Source organism: Camelina sativa, chromosome 14 (assembly GCF_030686135.1).
Source record: "Camelina sativa cultivar CO46 ecotype springtype chromosome 14, ASM3068613v1".
NCBI lineage: Eukaryota > Viridiplantae > Streptophyta > Magnoliopsida > Brassicales > Brassicaceae > Camelina > Camelina sativa.
Genome location: NC_141893.1, coordinates 32327923 through 32346016, shown reverse-complemented (window position 1 = coordinate 32346016; position 18094 = coordinate 32327923). Strand labels below are relative to the sequence as shown.

Genomic DNA, 18094 nt, shown 5'->3' with positions numbered 1-18094 from the left:
AGTATCAGCAAGAGAGTTCCTAAATCCCATCTGAAGCAAGTAGGTCTTTAATTCTTGATACCAAGCACGGGGAGCTTATTTTAGTCCATACAAAGCCTTGTTTAACCCACAAACATGGTGTGGACGGTCCTTATCGATAAAACCTGGTGGTTGAGAGACATAGACCTCATCCGTTAGTGTCCCATGTAAGAAAGCGTTATTGACGTCGAGTTGACGAATCGGCCAGTTATGGTTCACAGCAAGTTATAGCACCAATCGAATGGTATTGGACTTGACCATAGGACTGTATGTTTCGTCATAGTCAAGCCCATACTCTTGATTGAACCCGCGAGCTACCAAATGTGCTTTATTCCTGTCAAGAGAACCACTGGGCAAATACTTTAGTGTATAAACCCATTTAGTAGGAATAATATTATGACCAGGAGGTGGAGGAACCAAATCAAAAGTATGCATCCGTGTTTGTGCATTCATCTCCAATCCCATTGCATCACGCCATTCTTATCTCACATAGCCTGAGTAACCGTCGGTGGAATTGTTATTTTCGTTATGATGGCAAAGAGACTAAACTTGGTTTTTGGCTTAGTAATATTATTCTTTCTCCGTGTTTTCATGGGATGAGTGTTCACTGATGGAATCGGTGGAATCGGAGGTGCAGCTAACGGTGGAGCAGGTGACGGAGAAGGATAGGGTGATGGAGACGAACGTAGAGAAGGAGATGGACTCGTCTCTGGTGGGCTTGGCTGTGACACATAATCTGTTGATGGGCCTGGAGATGAATCATGGCCCAGCAAAGAATTGCCTTCATGAAGATCGAACCGTGGTGGTGATGATGGCGTAGTCGTGACTTGAGTCGATGGTGAAGGAGCTGGAGGGACCGGTTCTGGTGGAGAAGGAAGCGGAACTGTAGGAGGTGGAGATGTCGGAACGGTGACAATGGAAGGAGAAGAGATAACAACGTTCTCCGGTGGAGACTTGGTATCGGCGGTGGTTGGCAAAACAAAAGGAAAACTCAATTCCACAAACTGAACATGCCTCGACGTATAAACCTGACCCATCGCAATATCAAGACACAAATACGCACTTTGTGTTAATGAATAACCCATGAACACACAAGGTTTAGAAAGATCGTCACGTTTGTGTGCCGTATATGGGCGGAGCCATGGAAAACAAAGACTCCCGAAGACACGAAGCTTGAGATAATTAGGCTCTTGTTGGAACAGCTTGGCATAGGGTGACACATTGTCTAACACCGGTGTTTGCATCCGGTTAATGAGATAGACAGCAGTTGCGAACGCATAGGGCCAATAGTGCTTAGGAACCGAGGCTTGATGTAATAGTGTGAGACCGGTCTCAACGATATGCCGATGCTTCCGTTCAGAGATATCGTTGTGCTCCGATGTGTGTGGTGGTGTTGTGAGATGTGAGATCCCGTTTGTTGCCAAGAAATGTCGCAAAGCAAGAAATTTGCCTCCATTGTCGGAGTAGAGTGTTTGTATCTTTTCCTTGAATCGTGTTTCAACCAAAGATTTGAACGCAATGAATGTTTCTTTGACATCTGCCTTTTGCTTCAATGGATATAACCATGTATAACGGGTATAGTGATCCACAATGACCAAGTAATATTTGAAATTTTCATTTGAGAGTAATGGAGACATCCAAACATCGGAATAATATTGTAAAGGCTTAGTGGAAGAAATAGTGTTTGTATTGAAAGGAAGCTTATGGCTTTTATTGATAAGACAATGAGAACAGAACAAGGTAAAGAAAACTTGGAAAGAATATTGTGTAAAATCGGAGGTGATGGACGCCCAAGTCTGGAATGCCAAGATGATAAAGATGGTTTTGAGGTGGTGGTTGTCAAAATGGAAATCGGATCCTTGGTCATTGGAACTGGCCACTCATACAGCCCATTCTTAGTTCTGCCTTGCAGCAACCGGACCCCCGTTTTGAGATCCTTCACCTGAAAGTAGGCCGGAAAGAATTCCAAAGACACCCAATTAGCATTGCATAAACGAAAAACCGAGATAAGTTTTTTAGCAATATTAGGAACATATAAAACATCATTCAGAGTAAGCGGTTTAGTTGGTGTAGGGATTGAAGTGGAACCCGTGTGGGAAATAGGAAGACCAGTGCCGTCAGCAATAGTGACCTCTTCACCGCCATTGTAAGGGTGTTGGAGAGAGAGGTTGCTCAAGTCGGTAATCAGATGATGGGTAGCCCCCGAATCAAGAAGCCATGGAGTTGTGGTGGCCATGTTAGCGCTGGGCTGCCATGGAACAGATGTCGGAGTGCTGTTGTTGAACGGAGGACCAGAGACCTGAAAGTGAGAGCAACGGCGTGCACTATGGCCATATACGCCACAAATCTGAAAAAACCTTGATAGCCACGTGGAGCCGAGTTGTTGTTGCGCGGAGCGTTGTTTTGTCGATTGTTGTAGCGAGATGTACCGCGGTGCTGCGAACCACGAACATTCACAGCATTTGTGGATGCCGGTAAAGACGACAAAGGCACGACGACACTCTTGAGTTTAACCTCATGGTGAAGTATCTTTTCATACACTTCAGCGAGAGTAGGAGAACGATCACAACCTTCAAGTTGATCGACGACACGGCTGTACTCTTCAGGGAGACCGGCAAGGATTTGCTCAATCTGGTCCTCATGCGGCATGGGGTTGCCAAGGTGAGCCAACTGATCAAATCGTGTTGTAAGACCCTGAAAGTACGCCTCAACGGACTTGTCTCCCTTGGTCCAGATCTTGATCTGCTGTCGGATCTGTTGAACATGAGCACGACTTGGAGCAGCATAGATCAACGTTAGCGTACGCCAGATCTCAGCAGACGTGGTCGTGTTAGAGAGCAAAGGTTGGACAGAAAGAGAGATAGCACCTAAAAATGCAATCAAGCGATTTTGTCGCTTCCAGATCTTGTAATCTGGGTTTTCAGAGGTAACACCGGCAGTGCTGGTAGTGGGAGGAGGGACAGCGACATTTTCATCGACGTAGCCGATGAGATCGTAGCCATCAAGCAACGCACGTACTTGATGACTCCACATCAAAAAGTTGGTGCTGGTGAGCTTAGTCACATTCATCATGTTGACGGAAAGAATGTTTTGTGTCGCAGACACAACAATGGTCTCACCGGAGGAGGAAGACATGGTGAGCGGCGGAAATAAGAAAAACAGAAAAATTTAGGATTTTTAGGTAGAGAGATCGCAGCTCTGATACCATATAAGATGAGAGGCTGAATAATACTTATTAGATGGAGAGAGTACATTATATAGTAGGGATACAATAGAGATTAGGGATCTATCATTTTCAATACTAGCCTTTCCATATATACATTCTACATGATTCACTCATAGACCCACCATTAGAAAATTGCATAGTGATAACATGTCAGTTTTAGAAAGAAAACAAATATTGTTACAAAATGTCTTATAATTTTTCTAAACATTAGATTGGTAACAACTTTATAAAGCTTTACAAATAGATAGTTTTAAAACTTACCAATCAAAAAGTGTTACGAAATATTTACTTTCAGTGTTTTTTGTATAGCTTTTATATGCCGCTATTTCTTATAGTTTTGCACTATTACATAATAGCTTACCACTCCCACTCATAGTTTCTCTGTACATATTTGTGTAAGTTACACATCATACCCTAAAATTTATGACTAATTAAAATAACAGCGTTCTATCCATTTTTAGTTTTTTTCTCTATGTATATTTTTGATTAACTCGTAAAAATATCTGGCAGATAATTACATTTTTCTTTGGAAAAAAAAATATGTTTTTAAAAGTATAAAGTACCATAAAGCTTAAAAGCTTTCTAAATTGTAAACCTTATGATTAATTAAAATGACGGTGATCTATCCATTTGAGCTTTTTTTTGTTTCATACATGTATATATTTTATGATTAACTGATAAATTACCCATTACATTTGGAATGAAAATTAGACTCCCTCCGTTTCATAATATAGGATGTTTGGAGAAGTATTTTTGTTTCATAATATAAGATGTTTCTAACTTTCTATGCAACTTTTAGATTAAATTTATATTTTATATTATGCAGACTTGTTTATGATTGGTTAAACTTTTTAAAAGTAATTATTTCTTAATATACGTGTTTTCACTAAAACATCCTATATTTTGAAACGGAGGGAGTATTATTATTAATTGTTAACTTTATAGTTTTCCGTACAGTAAACCTTGTGGTTAGTAAAATAATGGTATTTTACCAATTTAAGATTATACTTTATGTTTAATTTTTAACTCATGTATTTTAGTATTATTTATCATGATTGTAATATTTGATTGAAATATATAATTATTTACAATATGATTTTATGTTTTGGTAATTTATGAATATATAGATATATATTTGTATATACGCTTCTAACACGTAGATGCTTCCAATTTTTTTATTAAGACTTGATTCCATGCTTCCAAACACTTACGCTTCCACGTATACGTTCCTGATTCCATGCAACTTAGCTATTCACTCCTTGTGGGAGGAGAAACAGTAGGCGGCAAGGCGAAGCACCACTTCCATCACCGCAGCTCATTCAATGACTCGACCAACAAGTTAGAAACCAGATCTATTCGATACAGCTTCAAAGAGATGCAAATTTTGATGGTTGCCTGCTGACTTGGCTTGCAAACAGTGGCGGATCTAGCCAAACTTGACACCAGGTGCAAAAAACTATTAAGGTGGAACATAGAGGGTGTCGAACCCAAGACCTCATTTTCTAATTTGGTGCAGTCTTACCATTAGACCAGTTTAACCTTAAGAATTTGTATGTAAATTCTTAAATTTATAAATTTCATATGGTGCACATGCACCACCCTTGATCGAGGTGGATCCGCCCCTGCTTGCAAATATCTAAAAGCATATGCACTGTAGTTTTTTTAATATGTAAGCTGAGTTAGTCTAAGAAAAGATGCACTTGTTGTAAAAACATATTATTGGGAATAAATTTTATTTTATTAAAAAAAAATTACTTGTGTTCCTAATAGATTGGTGTTTTGAGTTTTGTTCTTATTCCTAAAAGATTAATTAAATTGTTCTTGTTTCAGACTGCTTTGGTTTTATCAGATGACAAAAAAAGAAAAAAAAATTAATTTTATAGATCGAAAAAAACTGAATGTTGTAAAACACTTAGTGGACTCCATAGACCGGCCCGTTCACAGTCCATTAGGACATGGTCTTACGGCCCATAATATGTATCTCGGCCCATCGGTCCATGAGACTTAGTCTATGTCGGTTTGAGCTTTGGCCTTTGTACTCCCTATATATATGTAACCTCATTCGATTATCAATAATAAGAACAAGAGATTTCTCCCTTAACTCTCTAGTTTCACAACACGTTATCAGTACGATAGCCTCAAAACCCTAAAACCCTAAAAGCAGCCGCCGCTTCTCAAACCCTAAAACCCTAAGGCAGCCGCCGATTCTCTTCTCTCTTCGAAAACCTTAAACCGCTTATGTTCTTGGTAATCTACGAGCATCCTTTAGCTCGTGATCGAGATCTTCTCAAAACCCCATCGAGGTTCGTGGTTCGTGGTTCGGGGGTGAGTATGTTCGCGGTCCCTGACGTTCGCGGTACATGATTCCGGACGAGAAAAGTACAAAGAGCAGTTCGTGGGAAGCTGTTCGTGGTTCGTGAAAGCTGTTCGTGGTAGCTGTTCGCGGAAGCTGTTCGTGGTTCTGTTCGTGGTTCGTGATCAAAGGTACAACCGAGGTCTGTTAGCTCCCGGTTCACATCCAGTCAGCTCCAAATCGGTGAAAGGTACAACAAATCTGAAACCCTCTTAAAACCCTATGAACCGAATTTGGACTTAAACATATAGAACCCTAAAACGAACAAGTACACAACCAACAAAGTTTAAGATCTCTAAAACCTAAAACTTAAAATTCGGATGGTGTTTAGGTTGCCAGATTTCTTGAGAATTAAAACCAATTATATTATGAATTAAATTTGGTTGTTTGTTGCTTGTTGTGATGCATAAGAACCTAGAAATATTTTGTTGTTTAAAGTTGTTCTAGGATATTAAAACTTGGATCATTCATGCATCATATTGAAATCGGATCATGTATAAGATAGGATCTATTTAAGCATAACTTGTTCATGTAATTTTCGGCTGCATGAATTAATCTCTAGGATTGTTAAAACTCAAAATCCGAATTTGATAGACTTGTGTTAAGGGTGAATCCGATTAAGTTGTTAGTAAATTGTTATTTTTCTAAAACTAAAACTTTGAAATCGGAATTAAAATATTTGGTTAGGATAATCTCCTAATTAATTTAGTAATTATCTAAAACACCCTAAAAACAATATTGTCTAAATCCTAGATCGAAAAAGAAATTTAAGAAAAAGGAAATCCTATCTAGAAATAAGGAAATTGTTGCATGCATACATATTTGTTTTTGTTGTCTTTGCATGCATGATTTTAAACCAAACGAAACCTATAATAGGCAAGGCATGTTTCGGTCTCAAATACCGCATGGCCTAAGGCATGTTTCGGTTTTAAATACCGCATGATCTGAATCAATATGTGTTGCATGGTTCGATCTCAAATATCGCATGCTAACTATCGGTTGTCTATCTTATATGCAGATGGCAAACCTAAAGAGCCTAGACTATTCCATCTTGCAAGCTTCTGGAAAGAACTACTTGGAATGGGTGAAAGACACCGAAATCCATCTAAGGTCAAATGGCCTGCACTGACAAAAGAAAGAATAAGTGTCTCCAGCATATGCACCATCATATTGCGGAGAGTCTCAAAAGCCAGTACCTCTTCATAGACAATCCTCTCGCCCTTTGGACACAGCTTAAACGCCGTTACGGGCACCAAAAGACGGTGCTCCTTCCAAAGGCCGAGTTCGATTGGAAGAACCTAAGGATCCAGGATTACAAATCCGTGGAGGAGTATCACTCTGAGCTTTTTAGAATTGTCTCACTCCTTAGGTTATGTGGAAAAGAGGTGACTGAAAGGGAGCTGATAGAAAAGACCTCGTCTACCTTCAGCCCTAACAATAGAGTTCTTCAGCAACAATATCGGCATCAAGGTTTTGCTGACTATGGGGCACTCATTGAATGTTTACTGCTAGCTGAGCAGAATGATGAGCTGTTGCTGATGAACAGTGCTATGAGACCTCCTGGTACAGCCCCATTATCGGAAGCAAATAAGGTTGATTTGGGAAAGAAAACTGCAGTAGAGTCTAAGGAGCCAAAGGAGCCTCATGAGACCAGCTACGTCCACAGAGAAAGACACTACGACCAAGGCCGTGGTGGCAGAGGACGTGGTGACCATGGCGGCCAGGCTGGCCGAGGAGGCCGCGGACGTGGTGGTAGGGGCCGTGGGTCCTTTAAACCACACACCAAGGCCAAATCGGTCTGCCACAGATGTGGTATGTCAAACCACTGGTCCAAGACCTGCAAAACTCCCAAACATCTCATTGATGCATACCAAGAAGTGCTAAAGAAAAATCCGGAAGCTAACTATGCATACATCGATGATGAAGGAGACTTCGATCATGAGAATGACGACTTGCTAGAGACTTCCGATTGCCTTCACAATGATGATTGACTTTCGTTTTATTTTGGTTTAATTTCAATGCTTTTATGCTTTATTTTCCTTCTATGTATTGGATTATTATTTTGATTTAAATGCAATGGATTTTTATTTTATAACTGTTTTGTTAAAATACAAAATTCTGTCCTATTTATAGAAATGGCCAAGGACATGAGTGAACTAGTGGTGGACAGTGGATCCTAGAGACTATACCTGCACTAGCCACTGGTTTCTACCATGCTAAGATAAACATGATAGAAGCTAACTTGGCAAAGCACAAAATGTTCACTGAACAATTCACTTTATGGCATGACCGGTTAGGCCACCCGGGTTCGAACATGATGCGTAAAGTGATTAAGAGTTCGAATGGGCACAATCTTAAAGAGAAAAAGGTTTTCCCTAAAAATCTCACTTGTGTAGCATGTGCACAAGGGAAACTTATCACAAGACCATCACCAGTAAAAGTCACAAAAGAGACTTTACATTTTCTGGAAAGGATAAAAGGTGATATATGTGGACCAATACACCCACCATGTAGGTTGTTTAGATACTTTATGGTTATGATCGATGCATCAACCAGATGGTCTCACGTTTGCTTGTTATCCACAAGGAACCTAGAATTTGCTAGGCTGATAGCTCAAATCATAAGATTAAGAGCACACTTTCCAGACTTTTCACTTAAGACTATACGTCTAGATAATGCTGGTGAATTTACATCCCAAGCGTTTAGTGATTACTGTATGTCCATGGGGGTGAGTGTGGAACATCATGTGGCACATGTCCATACACAAAACGGATTAGCTGAATCCTTCATTAAACGTATACAATTGATAGCTCGACCATTGTTAATGAGATCGAAGCTTCCTGTGTCGGCTTGGGGACACGCGGTCTTACATGCAGCAGAACTCATACGCATCAGACCATCTAGTGAACACAAATATTCACCATCCCAACTATTATCGGGTTAAGAGCCAGACTTATCCCATCTCAAAACATTTGGTTGTGCCGTTTATACACCTGTTGCTCCACCACAGAGAACTAAGATGGGACCTCAAAGGAGGATGGGAATATATGTTGGATATGAGTCTCCCACCATTATAAATTATCTTGAGCCATTGACAGGAGATCTATTTAAGGCCAGATACGCGGACTGTCAATTCGTTGAGTCCGAATTCCCTATGTTAGGTGGTGAGACCAGCAAGCTGGTCAAGGAATTAACATGGAATCAAACATCCTTAAATTAGCAAGATCCTCGAACTCTAGCATGTGATGCAGAGGTTCAAAAGATTATACATTTACAACAGCTAGCTAATCAATTGCCAGATTCCTTTGCTGACCCAAAGAGAGTAACAAAATCGTACATACCAGCTTGCAATGCACCAGTACGTATTGATGTTCAAAAGGAACACAATAAACAAGTTGCTACAGAGTCTAAACCACGTTTGAAACGAGGAAGACCGTTAGGTTCCAAAGATAAAAATCATCGAAAGTCTAAAGGTGCAAAACAGACCGAGGTTCAGGGAATTACAGAAAAACCAGACATGGCCGCGGAAATAATTAATGTACCAGGTGAAGTTCAGGACGCTGAACCTCAAGAACCTGAAGGAATTGATAACAATGAGATATCAATCAATTACATAATGTCTGGAATACAATGGAACCGGAAAAATGTCGACATTGATGAAATATTTATATACAAGGTAGCACTTGAGATAAATGAGGATCTAGAACTCACATCTATATTAGAGTGCACTCAAAGTAAAGATTGGCTTAAATGGAAAGAAGCCATTGATGTGGAGTTAAACTCTTTGAAGAAGAGAAGTGTGTTTGGTCCGATCTTAAGGACAACACCTACCATTAAACCAGTTGGACACAAGTGGGTCTTTGTAAGGAAGAGAAATGAGAAAAATGAGATAGTGAGATATAAAGCACGGCTTGTAGCACAAGGATTCTCTCAAAGACCCGGCATAGATTATGAGGAGACATACTCCCCTGTGATGGATGCAACGACTTTTAGATATCTAATAAGTCTGGCCATAAGAGAAAATTTGGATTTACGGTTAATGAATGTTGTAACCGCCTATTTATATGGTCCACTGGATAATGAGATTTATATGAGATTATCAGAGGGTATAGAACACAAAGATAAAAGTGGTTCTCGAGACCAGTACTGCATAAGGCTAGACAAATCACTTTATGGACTGAAACAAAGTGGTCGAATGTGGTATAACCGACTAAGTGATTATTTAGCTAAGAAAGGCTATAAGAATGACCCAATCAGTCCATGTATATTAAAGAAGTTTGCAAACAAAGGATTTGTGATAATAGCAGTCTACGTGGATGATTTAAACATCCTCGGTACCTCTGGGGAAATCGCCCAAACTGTAGAATACCTCAAGAAAGAATTTGAGATGAAAGACCTAGGCAAGACAAAATTCTGTTTGGGATTGCAGCTTGAGTACAGAAACAATGGGATCCTTGTGCATCAAAAGGCATATACAGAAAAGGTACTCAAGAGATTTAATATGGAGCAAGCTCACCCATTGACTAGCCCAATGGTTGTTAGAAGCTTAGACTTGGATAAAGATCCATTCGCTCCTAAGAAGGCCAATGAAGAAGTTCTTGGTCCTGAAGTGCCTTACCTCAGTGCTATAGAAGCGTTAATGTTCTTGGCTAGCCACACTAGGCCGGACATATGCTTTGTCGTGAACCTCCTTGCAAGATATAGTTCTTGTCCGACTATAAGGCACTGGAATGGTATTAAACACGTCCTACGGTACCTGCAAGGAACGGTAGATTTTGGTCTATATTATACTAACCATAACAAAGAAGGTTTAGTTGGTTTTGCTGATGCAGGTTATCTATCCGATCCACACAATGGTAAGTCACAAACAGGTTATGTGTTTACACACGGTGGTACGGCGATCTCTTGGCATTCAATGAAGCAGACTCTTGTGGCCACATCGTCAAATCACGCGGAGATTCTAGCCATCCATGAAGCCAGCCGTGAGTAAGTTTGGTTGCGGTCCATGACTCAGCATATTCGGACAGATAGTGGATTGGAGGACAGCAAGGAAGCAACCGTAATCTATGAGGACAACCCGGCCTGCATTGCACAGCTCAAGGAAGGATACATCAAGGGAGATCAGACGAAGCACATACTACCAAAGTTCTTCTTCACACATGAACTACAAAAGGCCGGAGAAGTTCAAGTGGTACAAGTACAGTCATGCGACAACTCAGCCGATCTCTTCACCAAAGCATTGCCGACAACAACGTTCAAGAAGCTGACGCACCAGATTGGAATGCGGAGGCTTAAGGACTTGGAGTGATGTTTGGATCAGGGGGAGCAATGTGTGCTGTACTCTTTTTCCTTCACCAAGATTTTGTCCCACTGGGTTTTCCTGGTAAGGTTTTAATAAGACAGCATCCCCTAAGCACATTGCATCGATCCCATCCAACATAGGCACGGTCATCTCGTCCAAAGGAAGTGTTGTAAAACACTTAGTGGACTCCATAGACCGGCCCGTTCACAGTCCATTAGGACATGGCCTTACGGCCCATATTATGTATCTCGGCCCATCGGTCCATGAGACTTAGTCTATATCGGTTTGGACTTTGGCCTTTGTACTCCCTATATATATGTAACCTCATTCGATTATCAATAATAAGAACAAGAGATTTCTCCCTTTTAACTCTCTAGTTTCACAACACTCAAATCATTTTCCGCTTATTTTTTTTGTTGTTGCATTACTGATTACTTACACCATGCATTATATATAAAGTTTTAGTACAAAACCCTTCTGGTATAATTTTCTAAGGGTTTTACGTTTCCAATGGCGACTCAGACTGTTTCTCGTTCCATCGTTGGCCGGCCGGCGAAATCTTTTGCCTTACTTTTTAAGCGTTCCTTCGCTTCTTCATCTCCTCTCGCCAATTTCCCAGCGGCTTCTCTATCTGCGTCAACGTCGCTGAACCGTTCCCGTCCTCTCGTCGCTGGATTCTCAACGTTGTTGGTTCGTGGTGGTCTGTTTTCGGCTAGAGATCTGTCCAGGCACGCTACTTCGTCGTCACTGAATGGTCCCAACCCTAATTGTTCGAATCGGCCACCACCAGAGGAGACCAATGAGCTCGAATTCGATGGTTGTGATTACGAACATTGGCTTGTTGTCATGGATACCCCTGAAGGCGATCTCACTAGAGACGAGATTATTGATTCCTACATCAAAACCCTAGCTCAGGTCGTTGGCAGGTATATATATATTTATAACTCTCTGAGTTCAGAATTATTTCTATATCTGCTTTTGTTGAATGTGTCTCTCATTGTGCATTGAGCATTTCAGTGAAGAGGAGGCAAGGATGAAGATATACTCTGTGTCGCACAGATGCTACTTTGCTTTTGGAGCACTAGTGTCACAAGATGTTTCACTTAAGATCAATGGTAAAAGCCTAATTGTTGCTTGCTTGAGTTATAAGCAATTAAGCATTGGTGTGAATTCTTATGATATCATCTATATATATATGAAAATACAGATTTGCCTAAGGTTAAATACGTTCTTCCTGATTCCTACATGGATGTGAAGAAGAAAGACTATGGAGGTATGTTGATTATTCTATGGTAATTTTGCATTGTAGTCCCAAGATAGCGTTGCTGGAATTTGCAAGTGACATCAATATTTTGATCACGTCAGAGAGTAATTAGTCTTGATGGGGTTTCTGACATGACTCTTTTTCAGGAGAACCTTTCATTAATGGAAAGGCTGTTCCATATGACCCAAAGTATCATGAGGAGTGGATGAGGAACAATGCTAGACCTGGTAAAAAATTTAGTAGAGCAGCTTATGGAAACAATGCTGGAGCAGGTTATGGAAACAGACGCAATGACAGTCCTCGCAACTGGGATAGTAGCAGGAACTTGGAGAGTAGAAGAGAGAAGGATAGGAGAATTCAAGACACGGGTAACAACCCAATCATCTACCGGAGATCTCCACCACCGGACATGAATGGAGGATGGTCTGGAAACTACCAGCAGAACGGTGGATACCAACAGCAAGGTCAGGCAGCCATACCCGCCCGATAGGGATCAATACCAGGGTTAAGTAGTTGAACTGTCTTGGGTTTTCATGTATAGGAGCTTTTCAATACGGAACTGAAACTATGGTGGTCAGTGTGCTTTAGTTTGTCACTCTGCATCTATTTAATAATTGGTTTATTTTTATATATCCTCAAGTCATTCTTTTGAACACTTTATTTCAGTATTTAGTGGCACAAGAAGTAAAGAGATAACTCTATAAATTAGGAGTAGGAGTTGAAAAGATCGAGTTAATCAAAATCTATTGAACTCATGGCAAAAAAAAGACCAAATCTCGATAAAACATCATTTCCTCGTAGGTTCTTGGCAGCTTGGATCTGATCAGCAAGTGAGATATCTCCTCTTGTTCTCTCTTTCCTTATCAGTTCCAAGTCCAGTTTCTCCAGTTTAGCTGCAACAGAAACTACCCTATCCGTTCCAACAGCGATTTTACCAAGACTTGCTTTCTTCTTCCGAATCTGAAAAGATAGTTATTCAAACCAAAGAATCATCAAGTCGTTTTCTAGTTTTCTCAGAGACATCAACGGAGTAGCTTATTTTTTTGTTTTTTTTACCTTTGTTAGTCTCTTCTTCAGTTTAGAACGTGAAGCAATGGTTGGATTCTCTCTTTTCTGCCTTGGCTTTCGAATCTTTCCTTCTCGACGGTCTTTCTCTTCACGTTCTTTCTTTCTTTCTGCAGCTCTCCTCATCTTCTCAGTCCTGGCTTGTGCAGCTTGTTTTGCTATCATCTTGGTTTGTTCCTTTGCTCTTGCTTTCTCTTCAGCTAACTGAAGTTGCTCAGATAAAAACTCTTGTTTTATTCTTTCGTAACTGTCCCACTCGAGTTCTACTTCACCACTTCCTCCTTTTCTTGCAGCTTCTGCAATGTTTTCTGACCACAATGACGTGAACTTCTCCTTTAATCGCTTAGATCTTGACCGTTCTGCCCAAACTTGTTTCACTGAAGCTCTTATCTTTTCCTTTGTTTCATCACTGCAAGAGACAAACTTAGCTTTTATATAATATGCTTCTAACTTCAGTGTGGTGTACATACACTTAAATAAGCTCACTAATCTACCTATGTGGTTGTTGATGGTCAGACATCTTCTTCCGAACCTGAAAGATATTGAAGAGAAAACAAAGCTTTCAACTTAAGCAGAATATATCCCCTAAGCAGAGAAACAACAACCCAAAAGACACAACATTGCGAGTTTGGCTTTGTATCTTTCACATCATATGGTTCTTCTCACAGTAAACAATAGAAGATGTACACAACAAAATGTCCCTGAATTGTATTGTAGTAGTATCTTACTTGACTTCACCTTGGGATTTCTCAAAGCTTCGATTGTTCTCTGCTTGATTCGTCTTCGAGTATCTGTTAAGATTTTGCATTCAAACTCACTACACAAAGCCTCAAAGAAGAAACAATTCAGATAATGCCCCTTACCTTCAGTGTGTTTCCTTCCTTTGTTCCATGGAACCTTTCCTTTATTTGCTAACCCAATCTTCCTTCTCCTCTCCTCTTCTTTAATAACCTTCCTATCACCATCAGCTTCAGTATCTTTATCCATAGCCTTCACCTCAAAAACATTGACTTCTCTGCTATGGCTCTCAAACACATTGCGCAATGATGACCCTACAGATTTCAACTCCAATCCTCTAATAGAATTCAAAGAAGCAAGTGATTTGGTTATTCTCAAACTCAAAGGTTCTTTGAGATTCCAATAAATCGAACAAGCGCATCGGATTGGAGCACGAATCGATTGAAATGGGTATCTCATCTCCATCGATACCCCTCTGCCAAAAAAAACACACACATCAACCAATTATTTTCCAAATTGATTTCAAATCACAAAATGATGTGAAGGAAAAAAAAAAGCTTGAGAAAGGAGAAGCACTCACATATGCAGCGACATTCCGATACGGAGATGAACCGGAGACAAAAATTCTTCCTTTTCCTCAGACGCTAAGGTACTTTTCCGGCTAGAGCCATTGATGAAGAGGAGTAACGCAGAGAAAGAGAGAGGGAGCGGGAGTAAACTAAACAGATAAGGAAGATGGAAGGAACATTAATGGGCCTAAGGTTATTGGGCCTTATTAAATAGGCATATCTCCTTTCTTATATTATACAGTATCAAGCCGACTTTTATTTTTTTCCTTAAAAAGATTATTTTTATTCTTCTTTCTTCTTCGTCTTCGTGTACCGCTCTCTCAAACTCGGGACTAGGGTTAAGGATTTTAGGCGAAAAAAAACTTTCAGACCATGGATATGTTGAAGAAGCGAAAGCTCGATGAGAATGGAATCGCGATGCTAAACGAAGCTGTCATCGGCGCCGTTTCGTCTCGATTGATGCCACATGACGCTAGGAAGATTATCGAGCGGTTCTCTACTGATCAGCTTCTCGATATCTTACAAGAAGCTGTTGTACGGCATCCAGATATCCTCGATATCGTTAGATCAACCGCAGATTCCGATATCTCTCAGAGGAAGCTATTCATCCGTGGTCTCGCGGCGGAGACGACGACGGAAGGTCTTCGTTCGCTTTTCTCCAATTACGGAGATCTCGAGGAAGCTATCGTGATTCTCGATAAGGTTACTGCTAAATCCAAAGGTTATGGTTTCGTGACTTTTAAACATGTTGATGGAGCTCTGCTTGCTTTGAAAGAGCCGTCTAAGAAGATTGATGGGCGCGTTACGGTTACGCAGCTAGCGGCGGCTGGGAATCAAGGTACGACGAACTCACATGTTACGGATATATCCATGAGGAAGATTTATGTGGCGAATGTTCCGTTTGATATGCCGGCGGATAGGTTGTTGAATCAGTTTTTGGCTTATGGGGATATCGAGGAAGGTCCTTTGGGTTTTGACAAGATTACTGGTAAATCAAGGGGTTTTGCGTTGTTTGTTTATAAGACTGCTGAAGGTGCTCAGGCTGCTCTTGCTGAACCTATGAAGGTGGTTGATGGTAAGAATTTGCAGTGTAAGTTGGCTATTGACGGTAAGAAAGGAAAGCCACCAGGTCAAGACGGTGGTGCTGGTGTTGGACATGGTCACGGTCATGGTCACGGTCACGGTGAGGGAATGGGTATGGTTCCTCCTTCTGGACCTTATGGCGCAGCTACTGGTGGTCACGGTGGACCTGCTGGGTTGGGTACTTATGGTGGGTATTCAGGAGGAGGACCGCATCACATGAATTCCACACCATCATCAGTGGGTGTTGCTGCTGCTGGTGGCTATGGAGGTGCATACGGTGGTCATTACAGTGCTTACGGTGGTGCAGGAACTGGTGCTTATGGCGGTCTTGGTGCAGGATCAATGGGTGTTTCCGGTGGTGCTTATGGGCCTGGTTCTGGAAGTGGGGCGTATAGAATGCCACCCAGTTCGATGTCTGGTGGTGGTTATCCAGAGAGTGGGCACTATGGACATTCATCAGCTTCAGCATATCCTGGACAGCATCAGCCTGTTGGTTCCTCTCCAGTGCCAAGAGTTTCTCTTGGAGGAATGTACCCCAATGGTCCTCCAAATTACTGAACGGTGAGACGGTTCTTCCTTACATCATTCTTTTTGTTTTACCTTGTTAGTGGGGCAGCTTTTTTTTGGTTGCGTGTGCATGGTCCTTGCGTTTTTGACATATTCTTCACTTGTTTTTGCATAGTTCTTTTGCCTGTTGCTATGCCTAGTAATTTTGTTTGCTAGGAATGTTTTTTTGTTTTTCTTATTTGTCTGCTTTGGGCTAGTTGCTTGTGTTGAGTGGTTACTTGATGATGCAATGCCTGATTATGTTGTTACCATGGATATATGTATTTAATTTGTTACTCATAGCAGATAACCAGAAAAGTTGCTCCTTGAACTCTTTTCTGGTGATAAACTGGGTAAACTACAGTTATATTAGGCATTAGTACATTTAATTTCTTCATCTGCTTTGGCTTTCATTTATAGATAAGATATCCTAAGCTGTTACTCTTTCTGCAACCGTTATCATCATTAGCTTCTATTTCCTCTCATATTTTCCTTATAATTACCTTCAAAGTATGATTGGGTGCAGTACATTGTCCATTGGCTTCCATACATTGCCGGGGAGTTCTTGTTTTCTGCTTATAGTATAGTTTTCCATTTGAAGTGGCTTGTTTGTCTAATGACCAAATTAAGTTGTGAATGGATGTTTGATTCAGGTTTGTGACAGGGAGAAGATGCTTTTTGTGCTTAATGGTGATTACCTGATTGCAGCCTCTTTAAAATCTCTGGATTGATGAATGTATTGCTGATTTGATCTCTCTCTCTCTCTCTCTCTCTGCACTTGATCTGAATGTGTCTTGGCGTATGAAATGCCTAGTTGCTCTATGACTGATTTATAATAGACTAGGATATCATCCTGGATTTTTTCTTTCATAGACATAGTCGGCAGATTGATTTTGTTTGTCAGAGTAGTGAGAGTTTTTATAATAATATTGGTGTATTTTTTTTTACTTTGTATTGGTTAATTTTCTTTTACTCGTGTGAGTCTTTGCTACAACATAGTGACTTTTCTGTGATCTCTGTGGACATTCGTTTGGGTTAACCTACCTGCAGAATCCTTTACTTGACATAAAGAAAGTGGCACTAGAAGATTTGCTGTGTGAATCATATGATTGACTGGTTGATTTATAGGATAAAATTGAACATGCACTATAGCAGCTTGATATACTGAGCAAATTGTTTTGACTTTCATCTTTTCGAATCAGACATGGGAAGCCCTAATGTCTATCAGACATGATAAAAGTGTCTTGAAGAGTATGTTTCTTGCTATCTGATGTTGGCCATTGTTTGTTTCATATGATAAACAAATCTATTTGATTCTTTCTGGTATATATGCAATTAAAAAGAGTTTCTTTCCCCGGTTCCTTTTGAGTTTTTTCTGTCAGACATTTTTAGTTTTTTTCTTTCTTTCTTTCTGAAGAAGGCTTTGTTTGGGTACTATCCCATGGCCATGGCTATTGATATTTGACAGTTCTTGCTTTGGTGGCCACATTATTACGAGAAATTGGTATAATATATTCTATGGTCCTCTTGGTTTGAAGACAAAGACATTGATCTGATCTCGCTTCTTGTCCACAAACAGACTAGTCGAGTGTCATTGTTAGGAATCATTTTTTTCACACTAACTTACATGACCGCTTGGTCTTTTTTGTTTTTACATTTCATTTGGTCCTTGTTGGGCGATTTCCCGGTGCAATCTTGGGGTTGCGGCTATATGACTTTGGGCTGTGTTGAGGACGAGGACTACGACTACGAAACAAACTTTTTTGAAAACATGTAACCTTAAAATTGTGTATCGCTACAGTTTGTACGTTTCTTCTAATATAACCGTCTTTTTCAAAAAAAATTGTGTATTTTACCTACTATAATATGTAACCATCTTTAACAAGAAATTATTACCGATCGGTGTGGAGTTTCTACTTATTTTTTTCCT

General features: G+C 40.4%; 3 protein-coding genes across 4 annotated transcripts; 2 read left to right on the top strand and 1 right to left on the bottom strand.

Moving 5' to 3' along the window:
• Positions 1-11409: 11409 nt before the first annotated feature.
• On the top strand, positions 11410-12653 carry LOC104744134 (multiple organellar RNA editing factor 8, chloroplastic/mitochondrial-like). The gene is made up of 5 exons (XM_087486320.1): positions 11410-11825; positions 11917-12014; positions 12107-12172; positions 12310-12390; positions 12436-12653. Exons 1-5 carry the CDS (start codon positions 11410-11412, stop codon positions 12651-12653), a joined length of 879 nt encoding a protein of 292 aa, XP_087342446.1.
• A 195-nt stretch (positions 12654-12848) lies between these two features.
• LOC104742845 (uncharacterized) lies at positions 12849-14781 on the bottom strand. 2 transcript variants are annotated; one of them, XM_087484105.1, is made up of 6 exons: positions 14547-14781; positions 14092-14441; positions 13957-14019; positions 13723-13760; positions 13220-13637; positions 12849-13123 (listed from the first exon to the last, which is right to left on the bottom strand). In XM_087484105.1, the coding sequence occupies exons 4-6, from the start codon at positions 13746-13748 to the stop codon at positions 12896-12898; spliced, it is 672 nt and encodes a 223-aa protein (XP_087340231.1). In that variant the 5' UTR covers positions 13749-13760; positions 13957-14019; positions 14092-14441; positions 14547-14781; the 3' UTR covers positions 12849-12895. The 2 variants fall into 2 exon arrangements, with proteins under 2 accessions (XP_087340231.1, XP_010462204.2); XM_010463902.3 differs by having other exon boundaries at positions 13967-14019; positions 14547-14681.
• Positions 14782-14836: 55 nt separating this feature from the next.
• On the top strand, positions 14837-17111 carry LOC104744133 (UBP1-associated protein 2C). The gene is made up of 2 exons (XM_087484104.1): positions 14837-16179; positions 16818-17111. Exon 1 carries the CDS (start codon positions 14908-14910, stop codon positions 16174-16176), a length of 1269 nt encoding a protein of 422 aa, XP_087340230.1. The 5' UTR covers positions 14837-14907; the 3' UTR covers positions 16177-16179; positions 16818-17111.
• Positions 17112-18094: the final 983 nt, after the last annotated feature.

Bases quoted from the DNA above. Each gene is read 5' to 3' on its own strand.
- LOC104744133 (XM_087484104.1), top strand. From the start codon at position 14,908: ATGGATATGTTGAAGAAGCGAAAGCTCGATGAGAATGGAATCGCGATG.
- LOC104742845 (XM_010463902.3), bottom strand. The intron at 14,020-14,091 runs GTAAGGGGCATT...AAATCTTAACAG, and splicing joins AGGAAGGAAACACACTGAAG to ATACTCGAAGACGAATCAAG. The intron at 13,124-13,219 runs GTAAAAAAAACA...CTATCTTTTCAG, and splicing joins TGAAGAAGAGACTAACAAAG to ATTCGGAAGAAGAAAGCAAG.
- LOC104744134 (XM_087486320.1), top strand. From the start codon at position 11,410: ATGGCGACTCAGACTGTTTCTCGTTCCATCGTTGGCCGGCCGGCGAAA. The intron at 11,826-11,916 runs GTATATATATAT...TGAGCATTTCAG, and splicing joins CTAGCTCAGGTCGTTGGCAG to TGAAGAGGAGGCAAGGATGA. The intron at 12,391-12,435 runs GTAAAAAATTTA...ATGCTGGAGCAG, and splicing joins GAGGAACAATGCTAGACCTG to GTTATGGAAACAGACGCAAT.